This window comes from Trachypithecus francoisi, unplaced genomic scaffold (assembly GCF_009764315.1).
Source record: "Trachypithecus francoisi isolate TF-2019V2 unplaced genomic scaffold, Tfra_2.0 Lachesis_group11, whole genome shotgun sequence".
In the NCBI taxonomy this organism is placed as follows: domain Eukaryota; kingdom Metazoa; phylum Chordata; class Mammalia; order Primates; family Cercopithecidae; genus Trachypithecus; species Trachypithecus francoisi.
The window spans coordinates 104,477,859-104,495,010 of record NW_022681456.1 but is presented as its reverse complement, the minus strand read 5'-3'; the positions used below and the strand labels follow the sequence as shown (position 1 = coordinate 104,495,010).

Here is a 17,152-nt window from a genome sequence, read left to right as displayed (position 1 = left end):
TTTGTCCTAATAGTCTCCTTTCCCTTGTTCCCCACCCCTAAAGAGGCCCCAGGATGTGATTTTCCCTCCCTGTGTCCATGTGTTCTCACTGTTCAACTCCCACTTATGAGTGAGAACATGCGGTGTTTGGTTTTCTGTTCCTGTGTTAGTTTGCTGAGAATGATGGCTTCCAGCTTCATCCATTCCCTGGAAAGGACATGAACTCATGCTTTTTCATGGCTGCCCAAGATGTTGAAAAACAAGCCTACCTTCCCACCTACCACCTATGTGACTTAAGCATGCTGCTTCTCTAAAGTATGGTTTCCACATTTGTAAAACAAGGCTATTCAGGATTAAGCAGGCTTACATGGAGAAAGGCCGTTATAAGCACTCAAAGTGAAGAATTTTAATATTTAGGACTTTCTATTCTTGAATAGTCTTGGCTGTTAAAATACTCACAGAAAAAAAAAGATATTTATTCAGCACTCACTAAGAATTTAGACACGCAACTCACTTCATATACACCACGAGAAGGGAGATTTTTACACATGAGCCTGCAGCTCAGGAAAATTAACCCCAGGACACAGGATGGTAAGTAAGGGAACTAGAGAGCTGTTCTTACCCCACTATACCATATGCACCATGACTGTTCGTTTTCTGCCCATCAGTTCCTATTCTGAAGAGAGAGAATTGAATCTCACAATTAAAGCCACATATCACTCAAAATTCATACATTGTTCATAACTCAGAGACACAATTAATTGTGTGAGTGCTGCCTTAAACAGTGGTTCATGAGACTTCCAAAACAGTCCTACTATCACTCAGAACCACAGCAACTTCCCTCTTCCCAATACGGAGACTACAGTATTTTAAAGCATAAGCACTTTTACAATCCTGACTAGCTTTGACAGGAGAGGCAAAGAGGCAAAGCAATATGTTCTCATTTCATCCTTTGGCCCTTCTCCGAAACCTCATGGAGGAGAATCAACTTATTATCCAATTTGCACTGCCACTTAAGAGTCTAATAATATGGCATTAGCAGTAAGGGTTATAAACAGGATGACTCACCACAAACACACAGGATAAACATAGCAACAACATTCAACTGGAGAGTTTTAATGATTTTTTTTTTCTTTTAGTATAAAGCATGTAACTCCTGACTTGGAAATCCACTGCAACTATCTGAACTTCTTTGAGTAGCAGCAAATTACAAACTACTAAAAACATCTTCACTTAACACATGGAGAAGTTTTTGTCTTCTGTTATTTACACTAAAGATTTGTTAGAATCAGCCGGGCCCGGTGGCTCAAGCCTGTAATCCTAGCACTTTGGGAGGCCGAGACGGGCGGATCACGAGGTCAGGAGATCAAGACCATCCTAGTTAACATGGTGAAACCCCGTCTCTACTAAAAAATACAAAAAATCTAGCTGGGCGAGGTGGCGAACGCCTGTAGTCCCAGCTACTCGGGAGGCTGAGGCAGGAGGATGGCGTAAACCCGGGAGGCGGAGCTTGCAGTGAGCTGAGATCCGGCCACTGCACTCCAGCCTGGGTGACAGAGCAAGACTCCATCTCAAAAAAAAAAAAAAAAAAAAGATTTGTTAGAATCCATACTGACACCTGTGAACTTAAATCTAAAGGTGTAGAATTTAAGACTATAACAAACTAATAGGTCTACACCTTGCTTTAACATAAAACAACTAGTCAAACAACTATGTTACATGCTAGATAGTGGTAAGACACTGAAAAAGCATCTGGAGACAGAACTGAAACTATATTGCCTTTAAAAAGTATAGTTCTTAGCCTGGGTGTGGTGGCTCATGCCTCTAATTCCAGCACTTTGGAAGGCTGAGGTGAAAGGATCATTTGAGGCCAGGAGTTCGAAACCAGCCTGGTCAACATAGTGAAACCTTGTTTATAGAAAAATTAATTAATTAATTCTTTTCTAGAACTTTATTCATTAATTCAACAAAAATTAAGTCAGCACCAACAATATGCTAAACACTGTGTTTGATCTTGGTGACTGAGCAGAGCACAAGGCTAACACAGTCCTGACCCTCATACAGTTTACAGTCTAATCACAGGTCTTTCAATTAAAGAAACAGAGAAAATTCTGACAATCCACAAGAATGTGAACATGTGTCCTCAGGCCCAAGTTCACCAACAAGTGTAGTAGGCAATTTCCAACATGCAAACAGCTTCCTATCTCAATTTCCTGGATCTCTCTTTTTCTCTGCATGAGAGTCTCCCTGCCACGTGAAGAAACAGTAGGAACAGTGCAGAAGCGTATTGTGGAACGAAATGACAACACCCTCTGATGCAAACCAAAACCTTTGGTGGATGGAAGTTGGCCCCAGCCTTCCTGTCCTGGGGTAGGAGGTTCTAAGGCATGTTCTGCATGGATTCTCAGAGGCCCCACGGGACTGAGCTTCAGTTGCTTCCACCAGGATTGAGGTTCACTAATGCACACCGTGTTGCCTTTCCTTCCTTTCACCCCATTCTCCCCCAAGTCCTCATCTGTGCTTCCTGGGATCACCTCCCAAATAGATTACCTCTACCAAGTCTTCCAGGATCTGATCCACAGGTACCCCAACTTATACTATCCTAATCTATTTCTCCTCAGATATATTCAATAACACCAGAATAACATGAAATGAGATTATCACAGTACCTTTTATTAACTTTACAAATTTCAAGATGTCATGAGGTTCAGAATTAGAATAAATAATTTGAATGAGAGTTAAGATTTTTTAAAAAAAGAATAAAACACAAGTTTATTAGGCTAAAACAAACCTAGAACAATGAGCCAATGCAATAAGGTGAAAAGTAACAGGTTCTCCACTTGATTCCAAAGAACCAATCACACAGCACAGGAGGAACGAAACAGAATCCAGAGATGCAAATGAAAAAGCATCAGGAGTCTGGGTTGACTAAAAGCACAAGGAGAGTCAGGGACTCTGGTCCAAGATTCTTGGGCCAAGATTCTTGGGCTGTGTGATGGTTAATATTAAGTGTCAACTTGACTGGATTGAAGGATGCAAAGTATTGATCTTGGGTATGTCTGTGAGGGTGTTGCCAAAGGAGATTAACATTTGAGTCAGTGGGCTGGGAAAAGCAGATCCACCCTTAATCTGGCCAGGCACCATCTAATCAGCTGCCAGCATGGCCAGAATATAAAGCAGGTAGAAAAACCTGAAAAGGCTAAACTGAATTAGCCTCCCAGCCTACATCTTTCTCCTATGCTGTATGCTTCTTCAGCTTTGGGACTCGGACTGGCTTCCTTGCTCCTCAGCTTGCTGATGGCCTATTGTGGGACCCTGTGATCGTGTGAGTCAATACTACTTAATAAACTCCCCTTTACGTATACATACATATGAGATATGAGTGAGAGTAATTTATAAAATTCCAGGATATATATATATATATCCTATTAGTTCTGTTCCTCTACAGAACCCTGACTAATACAGATTTTGGTACCAGGAGTGGTTCTAGAGGAATAGAATATTAAGGATGGAGTTCTTTAATTGGTTTTGGGGTTTCTGGAGCTGGCTGCTTAACATGATTAGACCCAAAAATGCTAAGGATTCTACTTCTAATAGTATGGAGAACACTGATAGTCCTTAGCGTGAACTGTTTACAGAGTTATGCAAAATAAATGCATTTGACACTCCTGACTCACCACTCATGAGAAGCAAGGAGTTTAGTGACTCTGTACATAATACCTTTGATCGTATGTAGAAAACCAAGGAACCTAATGAAGTTGGTTGGTTGCTCCTAAGTTCACCGGACAAAGTGATGAAAGAAAATAAGGAACTCAGGGATTCTAACTCCTGGCTTCAGAAGCAGCTACTGAGCCTCAAATCTGCTAAGACTGCCCTGAGTAAGAGTCTTACCTCCTGTAGAGAAAGAGCTGAAACTGTAGAAAAATAGACACAAGCTCTTATCATGCAAGTGGCTGACCTGCAACAAAAAGTGCATGCACAGCCTTGCCAGGTATCTACTGCTAAAGTGAGGGCATTGACTGGAAAAGAACGGGACCCTGCAACTAGGAATGGGGATGTGTGGGAGGACCCTGATGAAGCTGGGGACACTGAGTTTGTAAACTCTGATGAACCATGTTTGCCAGAAGAAACATCTTCCCCATCCCCAGTAGTGGCAACATCCCTTCCCCAACTCATGTTGCCACCAACCTTTCCACCTTTGTCTGAGTAGATAAACCCTGCACTGCCTGAAGCAACAGTGAAGGCTCCCCTGAGGCAGTTGCCAGGCAAGATAATGTAGATTCTCCTCAGGAGCCATCCTCAACACCCCTGTTTGCTTCTAGACCTATAACTAGACTAAAGTCCTGGCAGGCCCCTAGAGGTGAGGTTCTGAGTGAGACCCATGAGGAGGTGCACTACACTCGAAAAGAATTTCTTGAGTTTTCTAATTTATATTAGCAGAAATCTGGAGAAAATACATGGGAATAGATATTAAGGGTATGGAATAATGGTGGAAGGAACACAGAGTTGGATCAGGCTGAATTTATTGATTTGGGCCCACTAAGTAGGGACTCTGCATTTAATGTTGCAGCTCAGGGCAGAGGTTTGTCCTCATTCAAATAGACACTTACTCCAGATATGGGTTTGCCTATCCTGCACACAATGCTTCTGCCAAGACTACCATCTGTGGACTCACGGAAAGCCTTATCTACCATCATGGTATTCCACGCAACATTGCCACTGACCAAGGCATTCACTTTACGGCTAAAGAAGTGTGACAGTGGGCTCATGCTCATGGAATTTACTGGTCTTACTATGTTTCCCATCATCTTAAAGCAGCTGGGTTGACAGAACAGTGGAATGGCCTTTTGAAGTCACAATTACAATGCCAACTAGGTGACAATACTTTGCAGGGTTGGGGCAAAGTTCTCCAGAAAGCTGTATATGTTCTGAATCAGCATCCAATATATGGTACTGTTTCTCTCACAGCCAGGATTCACGGGTCCAGGAATCAAGGGGTGGAAATGGAAGAGGCACCACTCACTACCACCTGCAGTGATCCACTAACAAAATTTTTGCTTTCTGTTCTTTCGAATATTATGTTCTGCTGGCCTAGAGGTCTTAGTTCCAGGGGAAGGAACACTGCCACCAGGGCACACAGCAACAATTCCATTAAACTGGAAGTTAAGACTGCCACCTGGACACTTTGGGTTCCTCTTACCTTTAAGTCAACGGCTAAGAAGGGAGTTATAGTGTTAGCTGGGGTGACTGACCAAGGCTATCAAGATGAAATCAGTCTACTACTCCACAATGGAAGTAAGGAAGAGCATGCAGGAAATACAGGAGATCCCTTGGGGCATCTGTTAGTATTACCATGTCCTGTGATTAAGCTCAATGAGAAACTACAACAGCCCAATTCAGGCAGGATTACAAATGGCCCAGACCCTTCAGGAATGAAGGTTTGGGTCACTTCACCAGGGAAAAAACCACGACCTGCTGAGGTGCTTGCTGAAGGCAAAAGGAATACAGAATGGGTTGTAGAAGAAGGTAGTCATTAGTACCAGTTATGACCACATGATTAGTTGCAAAAATTAGGATTGTAATTGCCATGATTATTTCCTCCTTCTTTTGCTAAAAACATATTTTTAGCATGTACATATATGTATAAACTTGTACTAAGAAAATATCTTCATTTTATTCTTTTTCCTTTATCATGTGGCATAAGATTTATTGACTTTACATCAGCATTTAAATATTGTTAACTTTATGTGATAGTATTTGGATCGGGGATTGGTGCATTTCCAGTTGTACAAAGGATAATTATATCATATCAGGCATAATTATGACCTTATTACTGTCTTTATTTGAAGATTGTGTATGATCTCAGGAGATGTTTATGGGTTCAGGCTGACAAGGGGTGGACTTGTGACAGTTAATACTGAGTGTCAACTTGATTGGATTAAAGTGATCAACTTGATTGCAAAGTATTGATCCTGGGTGTGTCTGTGAGGGTGCTGCCAAAGGAGATTAACATCTGAGTCAGTGGGCTAGGAAACGCAGACCCACCCTTAATCTGGGTGGGCACCATCTAATCAGCTGCCAGCACGACCAGAATATAAAGTGGCAGAAAAATGTGAAAAGACTGGACTGGCTTAGCCTCCCAGCCTACATCTTTCTCCTGTGCTGGATGCTTCCTGCCCTCAAAGTTCTTCAGCTTTGGGACTCGAATGGCCTATTGTGGGACCCTGTGATCACGTGAGTTAATACTACTTACATATATATATATAAATATATATATATACACACACAGAGAGAGAGAGAAAGAGAAAGATCCTATTAGTTCTTAATAGGTCCTTAATAAACTCATATATATAACATAAACTCTCCTTTATATCCTATTATCCTATTATACAGAACTATATCCTATTAGTTCTGTCCCTATTAGAGAACCCTGACTAAAGAGGCTGCAAGTGTGGCAGCCAAAAATGAGAGGAGTTCTCATTAGACAAAACTCAAATGCACTATGTTCAGTTCTTTCTACACGGCTCAGAATTAAATTGACAAACAGGAGCCTAACCATTACACAAACAAAGTAGTATAATGAAGACAGAAAAATCCCTAAAGAATTTGTATCTGGCAACAGTTAAAAGAACTGAAAAAAAAAAAGTAAGACTAGAAGAAAAGATTCACAGGAATATGGTCATTCTAAAGAAATACTTAAAGGGCTACTGTGTAGAAAAAGGATTAGATTCAATCCATGCGGCTTTATAGGACTAACAGGTAGAATTTATAGGTTGGACTAATTCAATAGATAGTATGGCACAGTGGTTAAAAACAAACAGTTCTAGAGTCATAGAACTTTGTTTAAGCCCCAGTCCTACCACTAAGGAGCTCAGCAACTTTAAGATGGTTGCATAACTTCTTTTTACTTACTTTCTCCACTGCAAAATTAGGATAGCAATAATTTCTGCTTCATGTGATGACCAAATAATAATGCACGGGAAGCCTCAAGTACAGTGTAGTATGTATTACATATTCAATAAATCTTAGTTGATTTCAAATCTGAAATAGTTTCAGTCTTCGACAACAACAACTGAAAGTATTCTAACACCAAACCTGAAGAAATTCCATAGAGCAATTGTTAAGCTGGTGGAGCAAACATTCATCATAGGCTGAGCGTGGGGAATCACTATGTTAGACAAGCTTGACATGTTCGACTTCATACAAAGTCAAAGCAACTGCCTAGCAAGAACACACTTTTGTTTATGCATGTGAGTGTGCAACCTCCATGAGCAGAGGCAAAATTTTAGGTCTAGCCTTCAAAGGGCTTCCCTGAATTATTTGAAGAAAACGAACTGAGTTAAAGCAGTGATTTTGCCCATTTTCCCCCAAGTCCCTAATTTTTACTACCTGCTTTAGTGTTCATTGCACAGCAAAGAAATTCTCTATATTAGTTCCAATTCCTGAAGCATTCTGACTTATTACTTCAAAATGACTGATTGTTGTTTGCTAGAAGTGGCCCCAATGTAGGCGTGGTACATTATTAAATAGTCAAGTGACAAATGATCAGAGAATCTCAGAACTGGAAACTTCAAGACCAAATGGCCCAACACTGGGAAATACCTAATTAACCAACAGAAGGGGCTGTCTTCTCTTCCCTCCATCCTCCAGGAAATGGTCCCTTGGTTCTCCACTACTTCCATCTTTTATCACCCTGATGGTAAGAGAGGGACATAAACCTCTCTTTAAGTTGATTTAGGTTGACTTCTCCTAAAAGAAATGGCACATACATAAATATGCAGACTTTTAGAAAAATAATACTAAGAAGAGTTTTCTAGAGAAGGGGGAGAAGGGTAGAAAGGAACAGGAAAAAGCAAAAGAATATAAAATCAAAAATTAAAATAACTGCCTTTATTAAAGGGAAGAGGATTAAATTGTATATCAAAAAATAAGACCTGTGATGAACTCTGTTGGTATTATATGCCCTCTGGTATGATGCAGAGAGAAGAGCACATAACCTCTGTGGTAGTCTCAAAATTTTAACTCCAGTCCAACCATGACAAAAGCATCAGACAGACATACAAGGCACATTCTATAAAATACCTAGCTAGTACTCTTCAAAAGTATCGAGATCATGAAAAACCAGGGAAGACTAAGACCGGGTCACAGAATAGAGCAGACTAAGGAGACACAATGACTAAATGCAACACACGATCATGGATGGGATCAGGAACAGGAAAAGGACTTTAGTGGAAAAGCTGGTGAAATACGACTAAAGTCTGGAATGCAGTCAGTAGTAATGTACAAATGGTAAATTCTTAGTTTAGACTAATGTCCCCAGTGAGATGCAAATAACAGGGGAAACAGAGTGGAAGAGAATTATCTGTAGGTTTTCACAACTCTTCGGTACAGCTACATTTATTCCAATGTTTACAGTTTCTCTTTTTAAAATGGAGAATATTTGATCATCAAAGAAATTTTACTCCCATAAGAAAAAGCTACTATGTTTCTGTTAATATCAATCTATTGTATGGTTTCTACAGAAAAATGGCTGTCCACCAGGTTTGAAATAACCCTTTGGAAATTGTTTATTTGGTAAAACTTAGTTTCCTCTGTTCACAAGTGAGGTAATGCGACACAGTCAAAAGAACATTTCACTGTGGAACTTGGTTGCCACAGTCAAAAAAATTGGAGTTTTACTAGATTTACTTTTAATTGCCTACTGGCTCTAAAATGTTATGATTCGCTTGAAGAAATTATAGCATGAGTATGAAAAACAAAAATCTTTTAAAATGAATTTGAGAATATCATGTGTCTGGCTGAGGCAAGAGGAACTGAGGTACAGCTGAACTGTTGATATGCTATTGTTTCTTCACCTTATCTAAAAAGTAACAATAAGGGAGGGTGCTCAGGAAACTTGGCAGGGGAGTCTGGAAATGCTAGGATGGTGATTCTGGGAGGCAAATCTATGAAACAGCAATGGCTTTTAAAGCCAAAAAAAAAAAAATGGGGGAAATATATTCATGCAGAGAATGGCCTAAGGCAAGAGCCATAAAGACAAGCTATGCAAAAGGATGAGGCATTTGGTCAGGCACTGTCTGCTCCTTACTGTTAAGAAGTCCAGGGCAGAGGCAAGCCCAGTTCAGGGAATTCTTTGAGAAACCAGCTGCATAAACAATGCATCATGGAAGAAAGGCTGGGGCTTTAAGATAAGAGAGAACCCTGAGTTCCCAATAGGAAAGAACCCTCCTTTTCCAATGATGAGTGTAGTAAGATAAATGGTTTAATCTAACATTGGAGGTAGAAAATGAGAGTAAACCAGCAAGGATAATGACCTCAATGACTGGATTACAGGAAAAGCCAGCCTTTCACCAGAAGGATGGAGTGTCTGAAAAAGTGATTCATGCTCTGAACCAGTGCCCAGTGAATAATATGAGACCAAGTATCTGCATATAATTACCTAGTGGGTACAGAGCTGTTACCCCAGGTTCCCTTAAACACTCTAAAATAATCTTTGCAAATTTAAAACAATTCACTTCACTGTGGATTGAAAGAGGAAAAGAAGAAAGGCACCCATGAAGCGTAAATGTTTATCTTTGAAAGATTAATTCTCCCTGACCAACAGAGGAGCAAGGCTGCCCAGGCTCATGCCTGTGAAATGTGGGCACCTCTGGAAACCAAGTTTTATCACATGATCCCAGAAAAAGTTTGGGTGTCTCATCGAAAAGCACCTAATGGCTATTTTGGGGGATACAGACTATGGGCAGAGCACTATGCCTGGAAAACACAAAAAGAAGTAAATAAAATCCTGCTCTTGGAGAGGCAATAATGCAAGGGTTGAGTCAAATATGCTTAATAGAAATACATTATGCCTTTCTATCATAAGGTAACTATCCTTTTTTTATTCACTTATTTATTTATTTATTTTTGAGATGGAGTTTCGCTTTTGTTGCCCAGGCTGGAGTGCAGTGGCGCGATCTCAGCTCACTGCAACCTCTGCCTCCCAGGTTCAAGTGATTCTCCTGCCTCAGCCTCCTGAGTAGCTGGGATTACAGGCATGAGCCACCACGCCCAGCTAATTTTGCATTTTTAGCAGAGACAGGGTTTTTCCATGTTGATCAGGCTGGTCTCGAGCTCCCCACCTCAGGCGATCCACCCACCTCGGCCTCCCAAAGTGCTGAGATTACAGGTGTGAGCCACCGTGCCGGGCCCATTTGTATAATGACTTAAAATGCTTTTATATTTATTCTCTGGAAATATTTCAGGGCTCACAAAACCTTGTGTGGTAGTCATTGTTCTTGTTATTAACCACTTCTACTCCCATTAGCCAATGACAGAGTTCCTCTGAGGCTCAAAGCAGGCAGGTGACCTACTTAAGATGACACAGCCAGCAAGCAGTACAGTCAAAACCTGAACCTCATGCTTTTTCCTGCTACAAATACAGATTTGTTGTCCCAGTTTGCTTTTAGAGTTTTTCTTTGTCTTTAATACCCTACAGTTCACCAAAGAGTGTCTAGCGGTAGATGTGGTTGTATTTACCATCACTGCGCTGAACTCAGTGTGCCTCTTCCACCTGGGGAAGAGTGTTTTTCCTCAGTTTAGCAAGTTCTCACCCACATTCCTTCACATATGGCCTCTATCCCAGTCTCCCTAGTCTTTTCTTCTACAATTCAGTTAGATACTGTGGGAACTTCTCAGCCTGTCCTCCAAGCTTTTCATGACTCATCCAAATTTTCCTTCTTTGTATCTCTCTGTGCTACATTCTGGGTAGTTTCCTCACACCTCTCCTCCAGAGCCCTAATTCTCTCCTCATCTTTACACAATGTGCTAGCTCATTCTTTTCAGAATCTACCTTTATTCACACTATCTGTCCTTCCATTAGGGTTTCTCTACCCTCTTATCTTTTGGGTCATTTCACACACACTTCCTGCATTGTCTCTGGCAGGTTGTTCCTACATGTCACCCTCAAGGTAGCTTCATTCTAAGTCCATCCTCAGTGGAAACTGTTTACTGCAGGAAGACCTCACTTGCCCAGGTTTAGGAGAGTATCCCTACTGAGTGGTTTTGCAGGTGTTTCCAATGGGTAGTTTGTCTTCCACATTCTGTCTTACGCAAATTTCTCTACTTGGGGAGAAATCTGGATCTCTTATAAAGTGACCAATTTACCTCAAAGGACATTTTTTGTGCACGTCAGTTTCTCTGCAAGGATCTCAGTCTAGAGAAAATGAAATAAATAAAATATTCCCATAAGAGATAGTGTAAACCCAGAGAGTAAAAGATGGTAAACATTAACCCAATGCTAATTGTCTCCCTTTTCCATTGCAGTAAGCAGCAATCTTCACTTGGGCCGGTGGCTCTGAGAATCCCTCCGTCTCTCTCCAGTTTTTAATCCTTTATTAAGGCCGTTTTTTACCATTATGAGAAAGAATGGTTATACATTGTTCAAAATAAATGCTGTTTTAAAATTATTTTCATTATTATAAGTATGTATCAATTATGAAATTGATTTGGGCAAGCTTTTAATGACTAGTTTTAGCTTTCTGTGATTATAGATTCCATTAATCCTCCTTTTGTAAGAGTTGAGTTACAATCAATCTCTTACTAGGATCAATTTCTCATTTGAGGAAATTATCAAGCTATTTCTAAAATTATACTTAGGGGTTCTAAGACAATTGTCAGTTATTACACACCATCAAAACTGCTATTTTAAAAAGTAAGCTAACACATCATTGCCACACTCCTGGAGAGTTTACAAAGATAAATTAAAAAGCTAACAATGAAACACTATAACATTTATAACTGTCAGAGAAGTATATAAATAAATACTGTTCAGCTGCATTTACTGGCTTGACAAGTAGCCTTTCACAGTTAATTACCAAGATTTCCTTTTAACAGATAGACCATTGTCTGGCAAAACAAAAATTAAAACTATTCTTTCATTGCAAATCCCTCAATATGTAAAAGAAAAACAATGGAAAAATTGTTGAAAGAATTTTCAGTGAATATATTTATATCTGAAAGTTTCACATTGAATAAAGTTTTAACATTACTTACTTTGAGACACAAAAATAATCCTCCCTCTTAGCTCATACAATAAAAAAAATATATGTATTTCTTACCTCTGAACTTCTTGGGAGGGTTGGCAAGGTCCCCAGCCTCTGGGTGCACCACACATCTGTCATCCACTAACCTAGAAGGAAAAGCATGTTTACATTGTTAACATCCTTGTCATTTTCATAAATCGTAGACTGCACATGGATATTGCATAAATATTTACCAAAAGTTTTAATACCTTTCTTCACTAAGTAATTTTTTAACAATCATGGGTCTGTAAAAAGATTTGGTTGTAGAGATATTAATTAAAGCCTGGTTTATGAAACTGAAACATAGGAAACATTGTTAAGTAGTAGGAAACTAGTTAGATAACTCATGACATGGAACACTGTAGAGCTGTTTAAAACTACATTAAACAAAATGCACTGGCCTGCAAAATATTTACAGTATGTTGTGAATGTAGTGGTACCCAATCAATAAGATATATGTATGCTTAAACACACACACACGCACTTCTACACATACATATATAAGAAATGGAACACAGCAAAATATTAAGAGTGGTCAGATTACCCACAGTTTTTATTTTCCTGCCCTTTTTTTTTTTTTTTTTCCTGCGTGTATGTATGCTTTACAGGGAATGTGTAAGCTTATGAGATCAGGCTTCTGGAGTGCCCATAGAGTAGGTGGTTATGCCTTCCTGGCCTGCATTCAATCTCTGGCTTGGCCACTTCCTAGCTAGGTGGCTTCAGGCCTCCTTCTTTATACCTAAACAATAAGGATAAAAATATCTACCTCATTGCACTGTTAGAAAGATTAAATGACTTAGTATTTTTAAAGTACCTAGTACGATTTCTGGCAGTTTCCATTCAATGGACAAATAAAATCAAGAACCTTGTGTCTTCACATATTCTCTGCTTCTAGAAGAGTGCCCGACACACTACAAGTGCTCAACAAATACAAGTCAAATGAATAAACTGCCTTTGTAGCCACAACAACATGTTTAATCTCTATTAAAATATTTATGAGAAGACAATTTGTAGGACAATTTCAAGACAGAGAAGCTGAATCTCTGAACTGAGAGCCAGGAGACACGAATCTCTTGCTCAAAGAGAAACATCTGTTAATACCAGACTCACTAACGTTCATTTCCCCATCGGTTATGTGATGCGAATACCCAGGTTTTTCTCCAGAATATTGTGAGAATGTACGTTAATTAATTACATGTACATGAATTCACTTAAAGGGAGATGCCCAAATTGCAACCTGGTGGTTTAAAAAAAAAAAAAAAAAGAAGTAGTAACCAGACTCACTAGCATGCATCAATGCCAGCACAGGAGTTGAACTAGGATGACTGACTTAATCAAAATGAAACTTTTGGTTCCTAGTTTATCTAGTTACTGGAAGCAGACACTTCCTAAATCAACAGATTTTTCTGTGGGATTCAATTTCTATAAAACAAAATGCTGATTTGGTCAAGAAATACAGTTCTTTGATTTTTTTAATAAATCCTTCATTCACACTGGTTTACTAAAATGTGGTTTTACAAGAGCTGCCAGGCATGCAAGAAATTCCTTTTAAGAGTCTCTAAAAACTGATTTATTAGAAACAGGAAGTCACATTGGGTCAAGAGAAAGCAAACCCAAACTTCCACAGTGTCCAACTTCAGCCTGTAACATTGAATCTGAAAGGCTCCAAAAGTTCTGAGAATATTACAACATAAGATGTAAATAAAAGGGCCGTGAGGGAAAGGTCGGCTTTTCTAATTGGTCAGACATGTTAAGAATTCGAATACAATGGTCAAAATGATCTTATTTAGAGCACATAAAAATTTGATAATGTAAAAATTACAAATGACACTGACATTCTATTCATTCCTTGTACCTGTGCATTCCCACAAAAACACAGACTCCTATGAATGTCACTGAGTCCCTGCCTGTGTGCACCAGCCAGCAAGAGGAATGGGAACTGAAGCTATAAATCAGATGACACTGTATTTATGTGAACGCTAATATCTATCCTCAATTATCTGATAGCCCAGATAAAAACATAATAACTAAGAATGACTTCAGTTCTAAAAATTCGTCCTATTCCTTACACAAAAACGTCTGTGAAAATCACAAAGGCAGTCATTTCATCCTGAAGACTCAAAGAATTGGAACTGAATTTGAAGAGAATGGAAGGAAGGAAAGGACAGGAAGAAGCAAGGAGTCTGAATCTGTTACAAGACATATATGACACTGGCATTAAAAGTCAAACAGGATTTTAATGGTAGTTGGAAGCCTGTTTGACTTTTAATGCCAAAATCCTAGAACAACTTCTACAATATCCCCAACAGCCTCTTCTTGAATACTTCCAAGGCCAATATATTTACCATTTACCATCATTCTGACAGCACTAATATTAGAAATGTGTTTTATATGGAAGTGAAATAGTACCTTATCTTTCCCAGTACTTATCACATTTTCTTCTATCTACTTGCCTAATTGTCTTGAGTCTTCCAATAAATTTTAAGCTCCATGAAGTCAGAGATTGAAACCATCTTGTTTACCATTATATCCTTGGCATCTACTAGAATGAGGTGCAATAGATACTAAATAAATATATGTTAAATAAATAAATGAGTCAGTGAATAAATGATGTTGGCTTCCCAATTAACTCTCCCTGTCTGTTCCCAGTTCTTTCTTCTGGAACTGTATAGACTAAGTTTTCTTTTTCTGAGATGAGCAAACTGATTTCTCTCCAGTCCTTCCCCATGTGGATATTTACCAGGAGTTCAACATCCTTCATACACCCCAAGTGCCAGCATCCCCTCACCTGTGATCCTAGAGACTATCCACATGAGTCTAGATGCGCCCCAGCAAGGGCAGAGTACACAGGACTATTACCTCCTTCTTTCTGATACTAAACTTACAGAAATGCATCCTACAATTTTAGTAACTCCTGTGGCAGTTAAGGTTCCCCTCTGACTTTCATTGGGTTTATAGTAAACAATAATTCCAGGTCCTTTACATGTGTACCACTGATAAGCCAGGTTCTCCCACCTACCAGCAGGGCAGTTAACTTTTATAACCTAAGGACCAGAATTTACAACCAAACAGGGATAAATATAAAGACTGACCTTTGGTCCATGAGAAGAAAATCATCTGAAAAACATTGATCTATTCCATCCCTAGTTAACTCATTTAGACCATGTCATGATTTTGTCCATTTTAACCACTCATGATCAATGTTCCCCAAATTTGGCTGAATCGTTTGGGGAGTTAAAAATAGTAAGGATAACCAAAAAAAAATCTTTCCTTTGTCCAGACCTATTAGAATAAAACTTTCTGGGGACAAGGACTGTGTGTTTTAAAAAGCTCTCTAACCCTCTTTAAATGGAGTAGGAGGATCTGCTCTGCACTCCTACAATACTCTAGGCTATCCTCTACCAATAGACTGTATCACAGTCCAGTATAATGTTATAATTTCATATATACATACACACACACACACACACACACACACACATATATATATGCAACATCATTATAAGCTCCAAGAGAGTCAGCCCATTTCTGTCTTACTCACCATTATAGGGCCATCTTTAAGCATTATGCTTAAAATATAGATGGTGCTAAATAATTACTTGATGAATGATTAAAGTGACATTTAAAATCAGTGATGCTATTTTTTATAGTAAACATAAACAATAAAATAACTAGAAGCAATAAATGGTTGACTAATAGGAGATGGAAGAGAGATTTGGAAATATTCCCTATGTAGCTATGTCCCAGAAAATTATCAAAAATGTCATATCCTGAAAAAGGCCAAAAGAGCCTGCTCTAAAAAACAGTATCTCAGGTAGCACCTTTCAATCCAATCCATCAGTGCACATCTTAATGGACTACATTTGTTTTTCTTAGAACTAACTAGTGATTTATAGTACTAGCCTAAAATTCTCAATTTTTCACTAAAACTCATCTAACATAAAACCTGTTGCTTTTTCTACCTATTTTTCTCTTCATATGGTCATAACTGTAAATTATTTGTTCAAATTTACTTACAAGAAAAAAATCACTCAACGATTAGATCTTCGAAAGTATAAGGAAAATTTAATAGCTACTTTGATTTTATACATAAGTATGAATTTTGTAAATGTGAATGGAATTTTAACTGGACATAACAAGAGTCTTAAAAATTCTGTGAGAAGTATAATATCAACATGAAAAAGCTATGCTTATGCATTAAATTCTAGTCCACTGATACCTTGTTAAAAATAAAGTATACTATTAACTATTTTCACAAATGCCAACAGTCAAGAGAAAATGCATTGTTTTCTTATTTGATTTCTAGGTTTTTGTTGTTTAAGACACTCTACTGGCCGGGTGCGGTGGCTCACGCCTGTAATCCCAGCACTTTGGGAGGCCGAGGCGGGCGGATCACGAGGTCAGGAGATCGAGACCATCCTGGCTAATACGGTGAAACCCCACCTCTACCGAAAATACAAAAAATTAGCCGGGCGTGGTGGTGGGTGCCTGTAGTCCCAGCTACTGGGGAGGCTGAGGCAGGAGAATGGCGTGAACCTGGGAGGCAGAGCTTGCAGTGAGCGGAGATGGCGCCACTGCACTCCAGCGATGGAGCGAGACCCCGTCTCAAAAAAAAAAAAAAAAAAAGACACTCTACTGCTGTCCATGTCCAGAAATGTAACTGAAATCCATCCTTCCAACCTGGCTTCAATCTACAGAAATTACCTGAAATCCATCCTTTGAACACATCTTCAAGTTTCATTTCTTCATTGAAGCTATATTCCCACTGATGGGAGAATCTTCTCTGAAATCTCATAGCAATTTTAGAGTATCTTCTAGTTTACAAGATATAAGTATGACATACACATTAGTCTTATCTTCCCAACCAAATAACAACCACAATCTATCAATCACTAATTGCATGCCAAGTACTGCTCTATATGTTTATAAACATAATTACTAATTTCAAAACAATTTTGAAAATATTTTCTCTTGCAGATTAGAGAGATCAGATGATAATGGTAGAGATGACAGCTCACGAGCAAAGCCAAGATTTGGACACAGATCTACAAGACCAAAGACTTGGCTCCCTCCTTCTATTCTACCAGGCTGAACTTGTATTCTCTTATATA

The 17,152-nt window shown here is 39.0% G+C and overlaps 1 protein-coding gene across 2 annotated transcripts in view; it reads right to left on the bottom strand.

Annotated features, from left to right (window-relative positions):
- ITPR2 (inositol 1,4,5-trisphosphate receptor type 2) overlaps positions 1-17,152 on the bottom strand; it is a 493,382-nt gene that overhangs the window by 437,378 nt on the left and 38,852 nt on the right. Inside the window, exon 2 of one of the 2 annotated variants that reach the window (XM_033222612.1) lies at positions 12,078-12,148. The exons of the other annotated variant lie outside the window; for it this stretch is intronic. Within the exon in view, the coding sequence (XP_033078503.1) occupies positions 12,078-12,148 (71 nt within the window). The remainder of the gene's footprint in view (positions 1-12,077; positions 12,149-17,152) is intronic. 2 annotated transcript variants of the gene reach the window in all.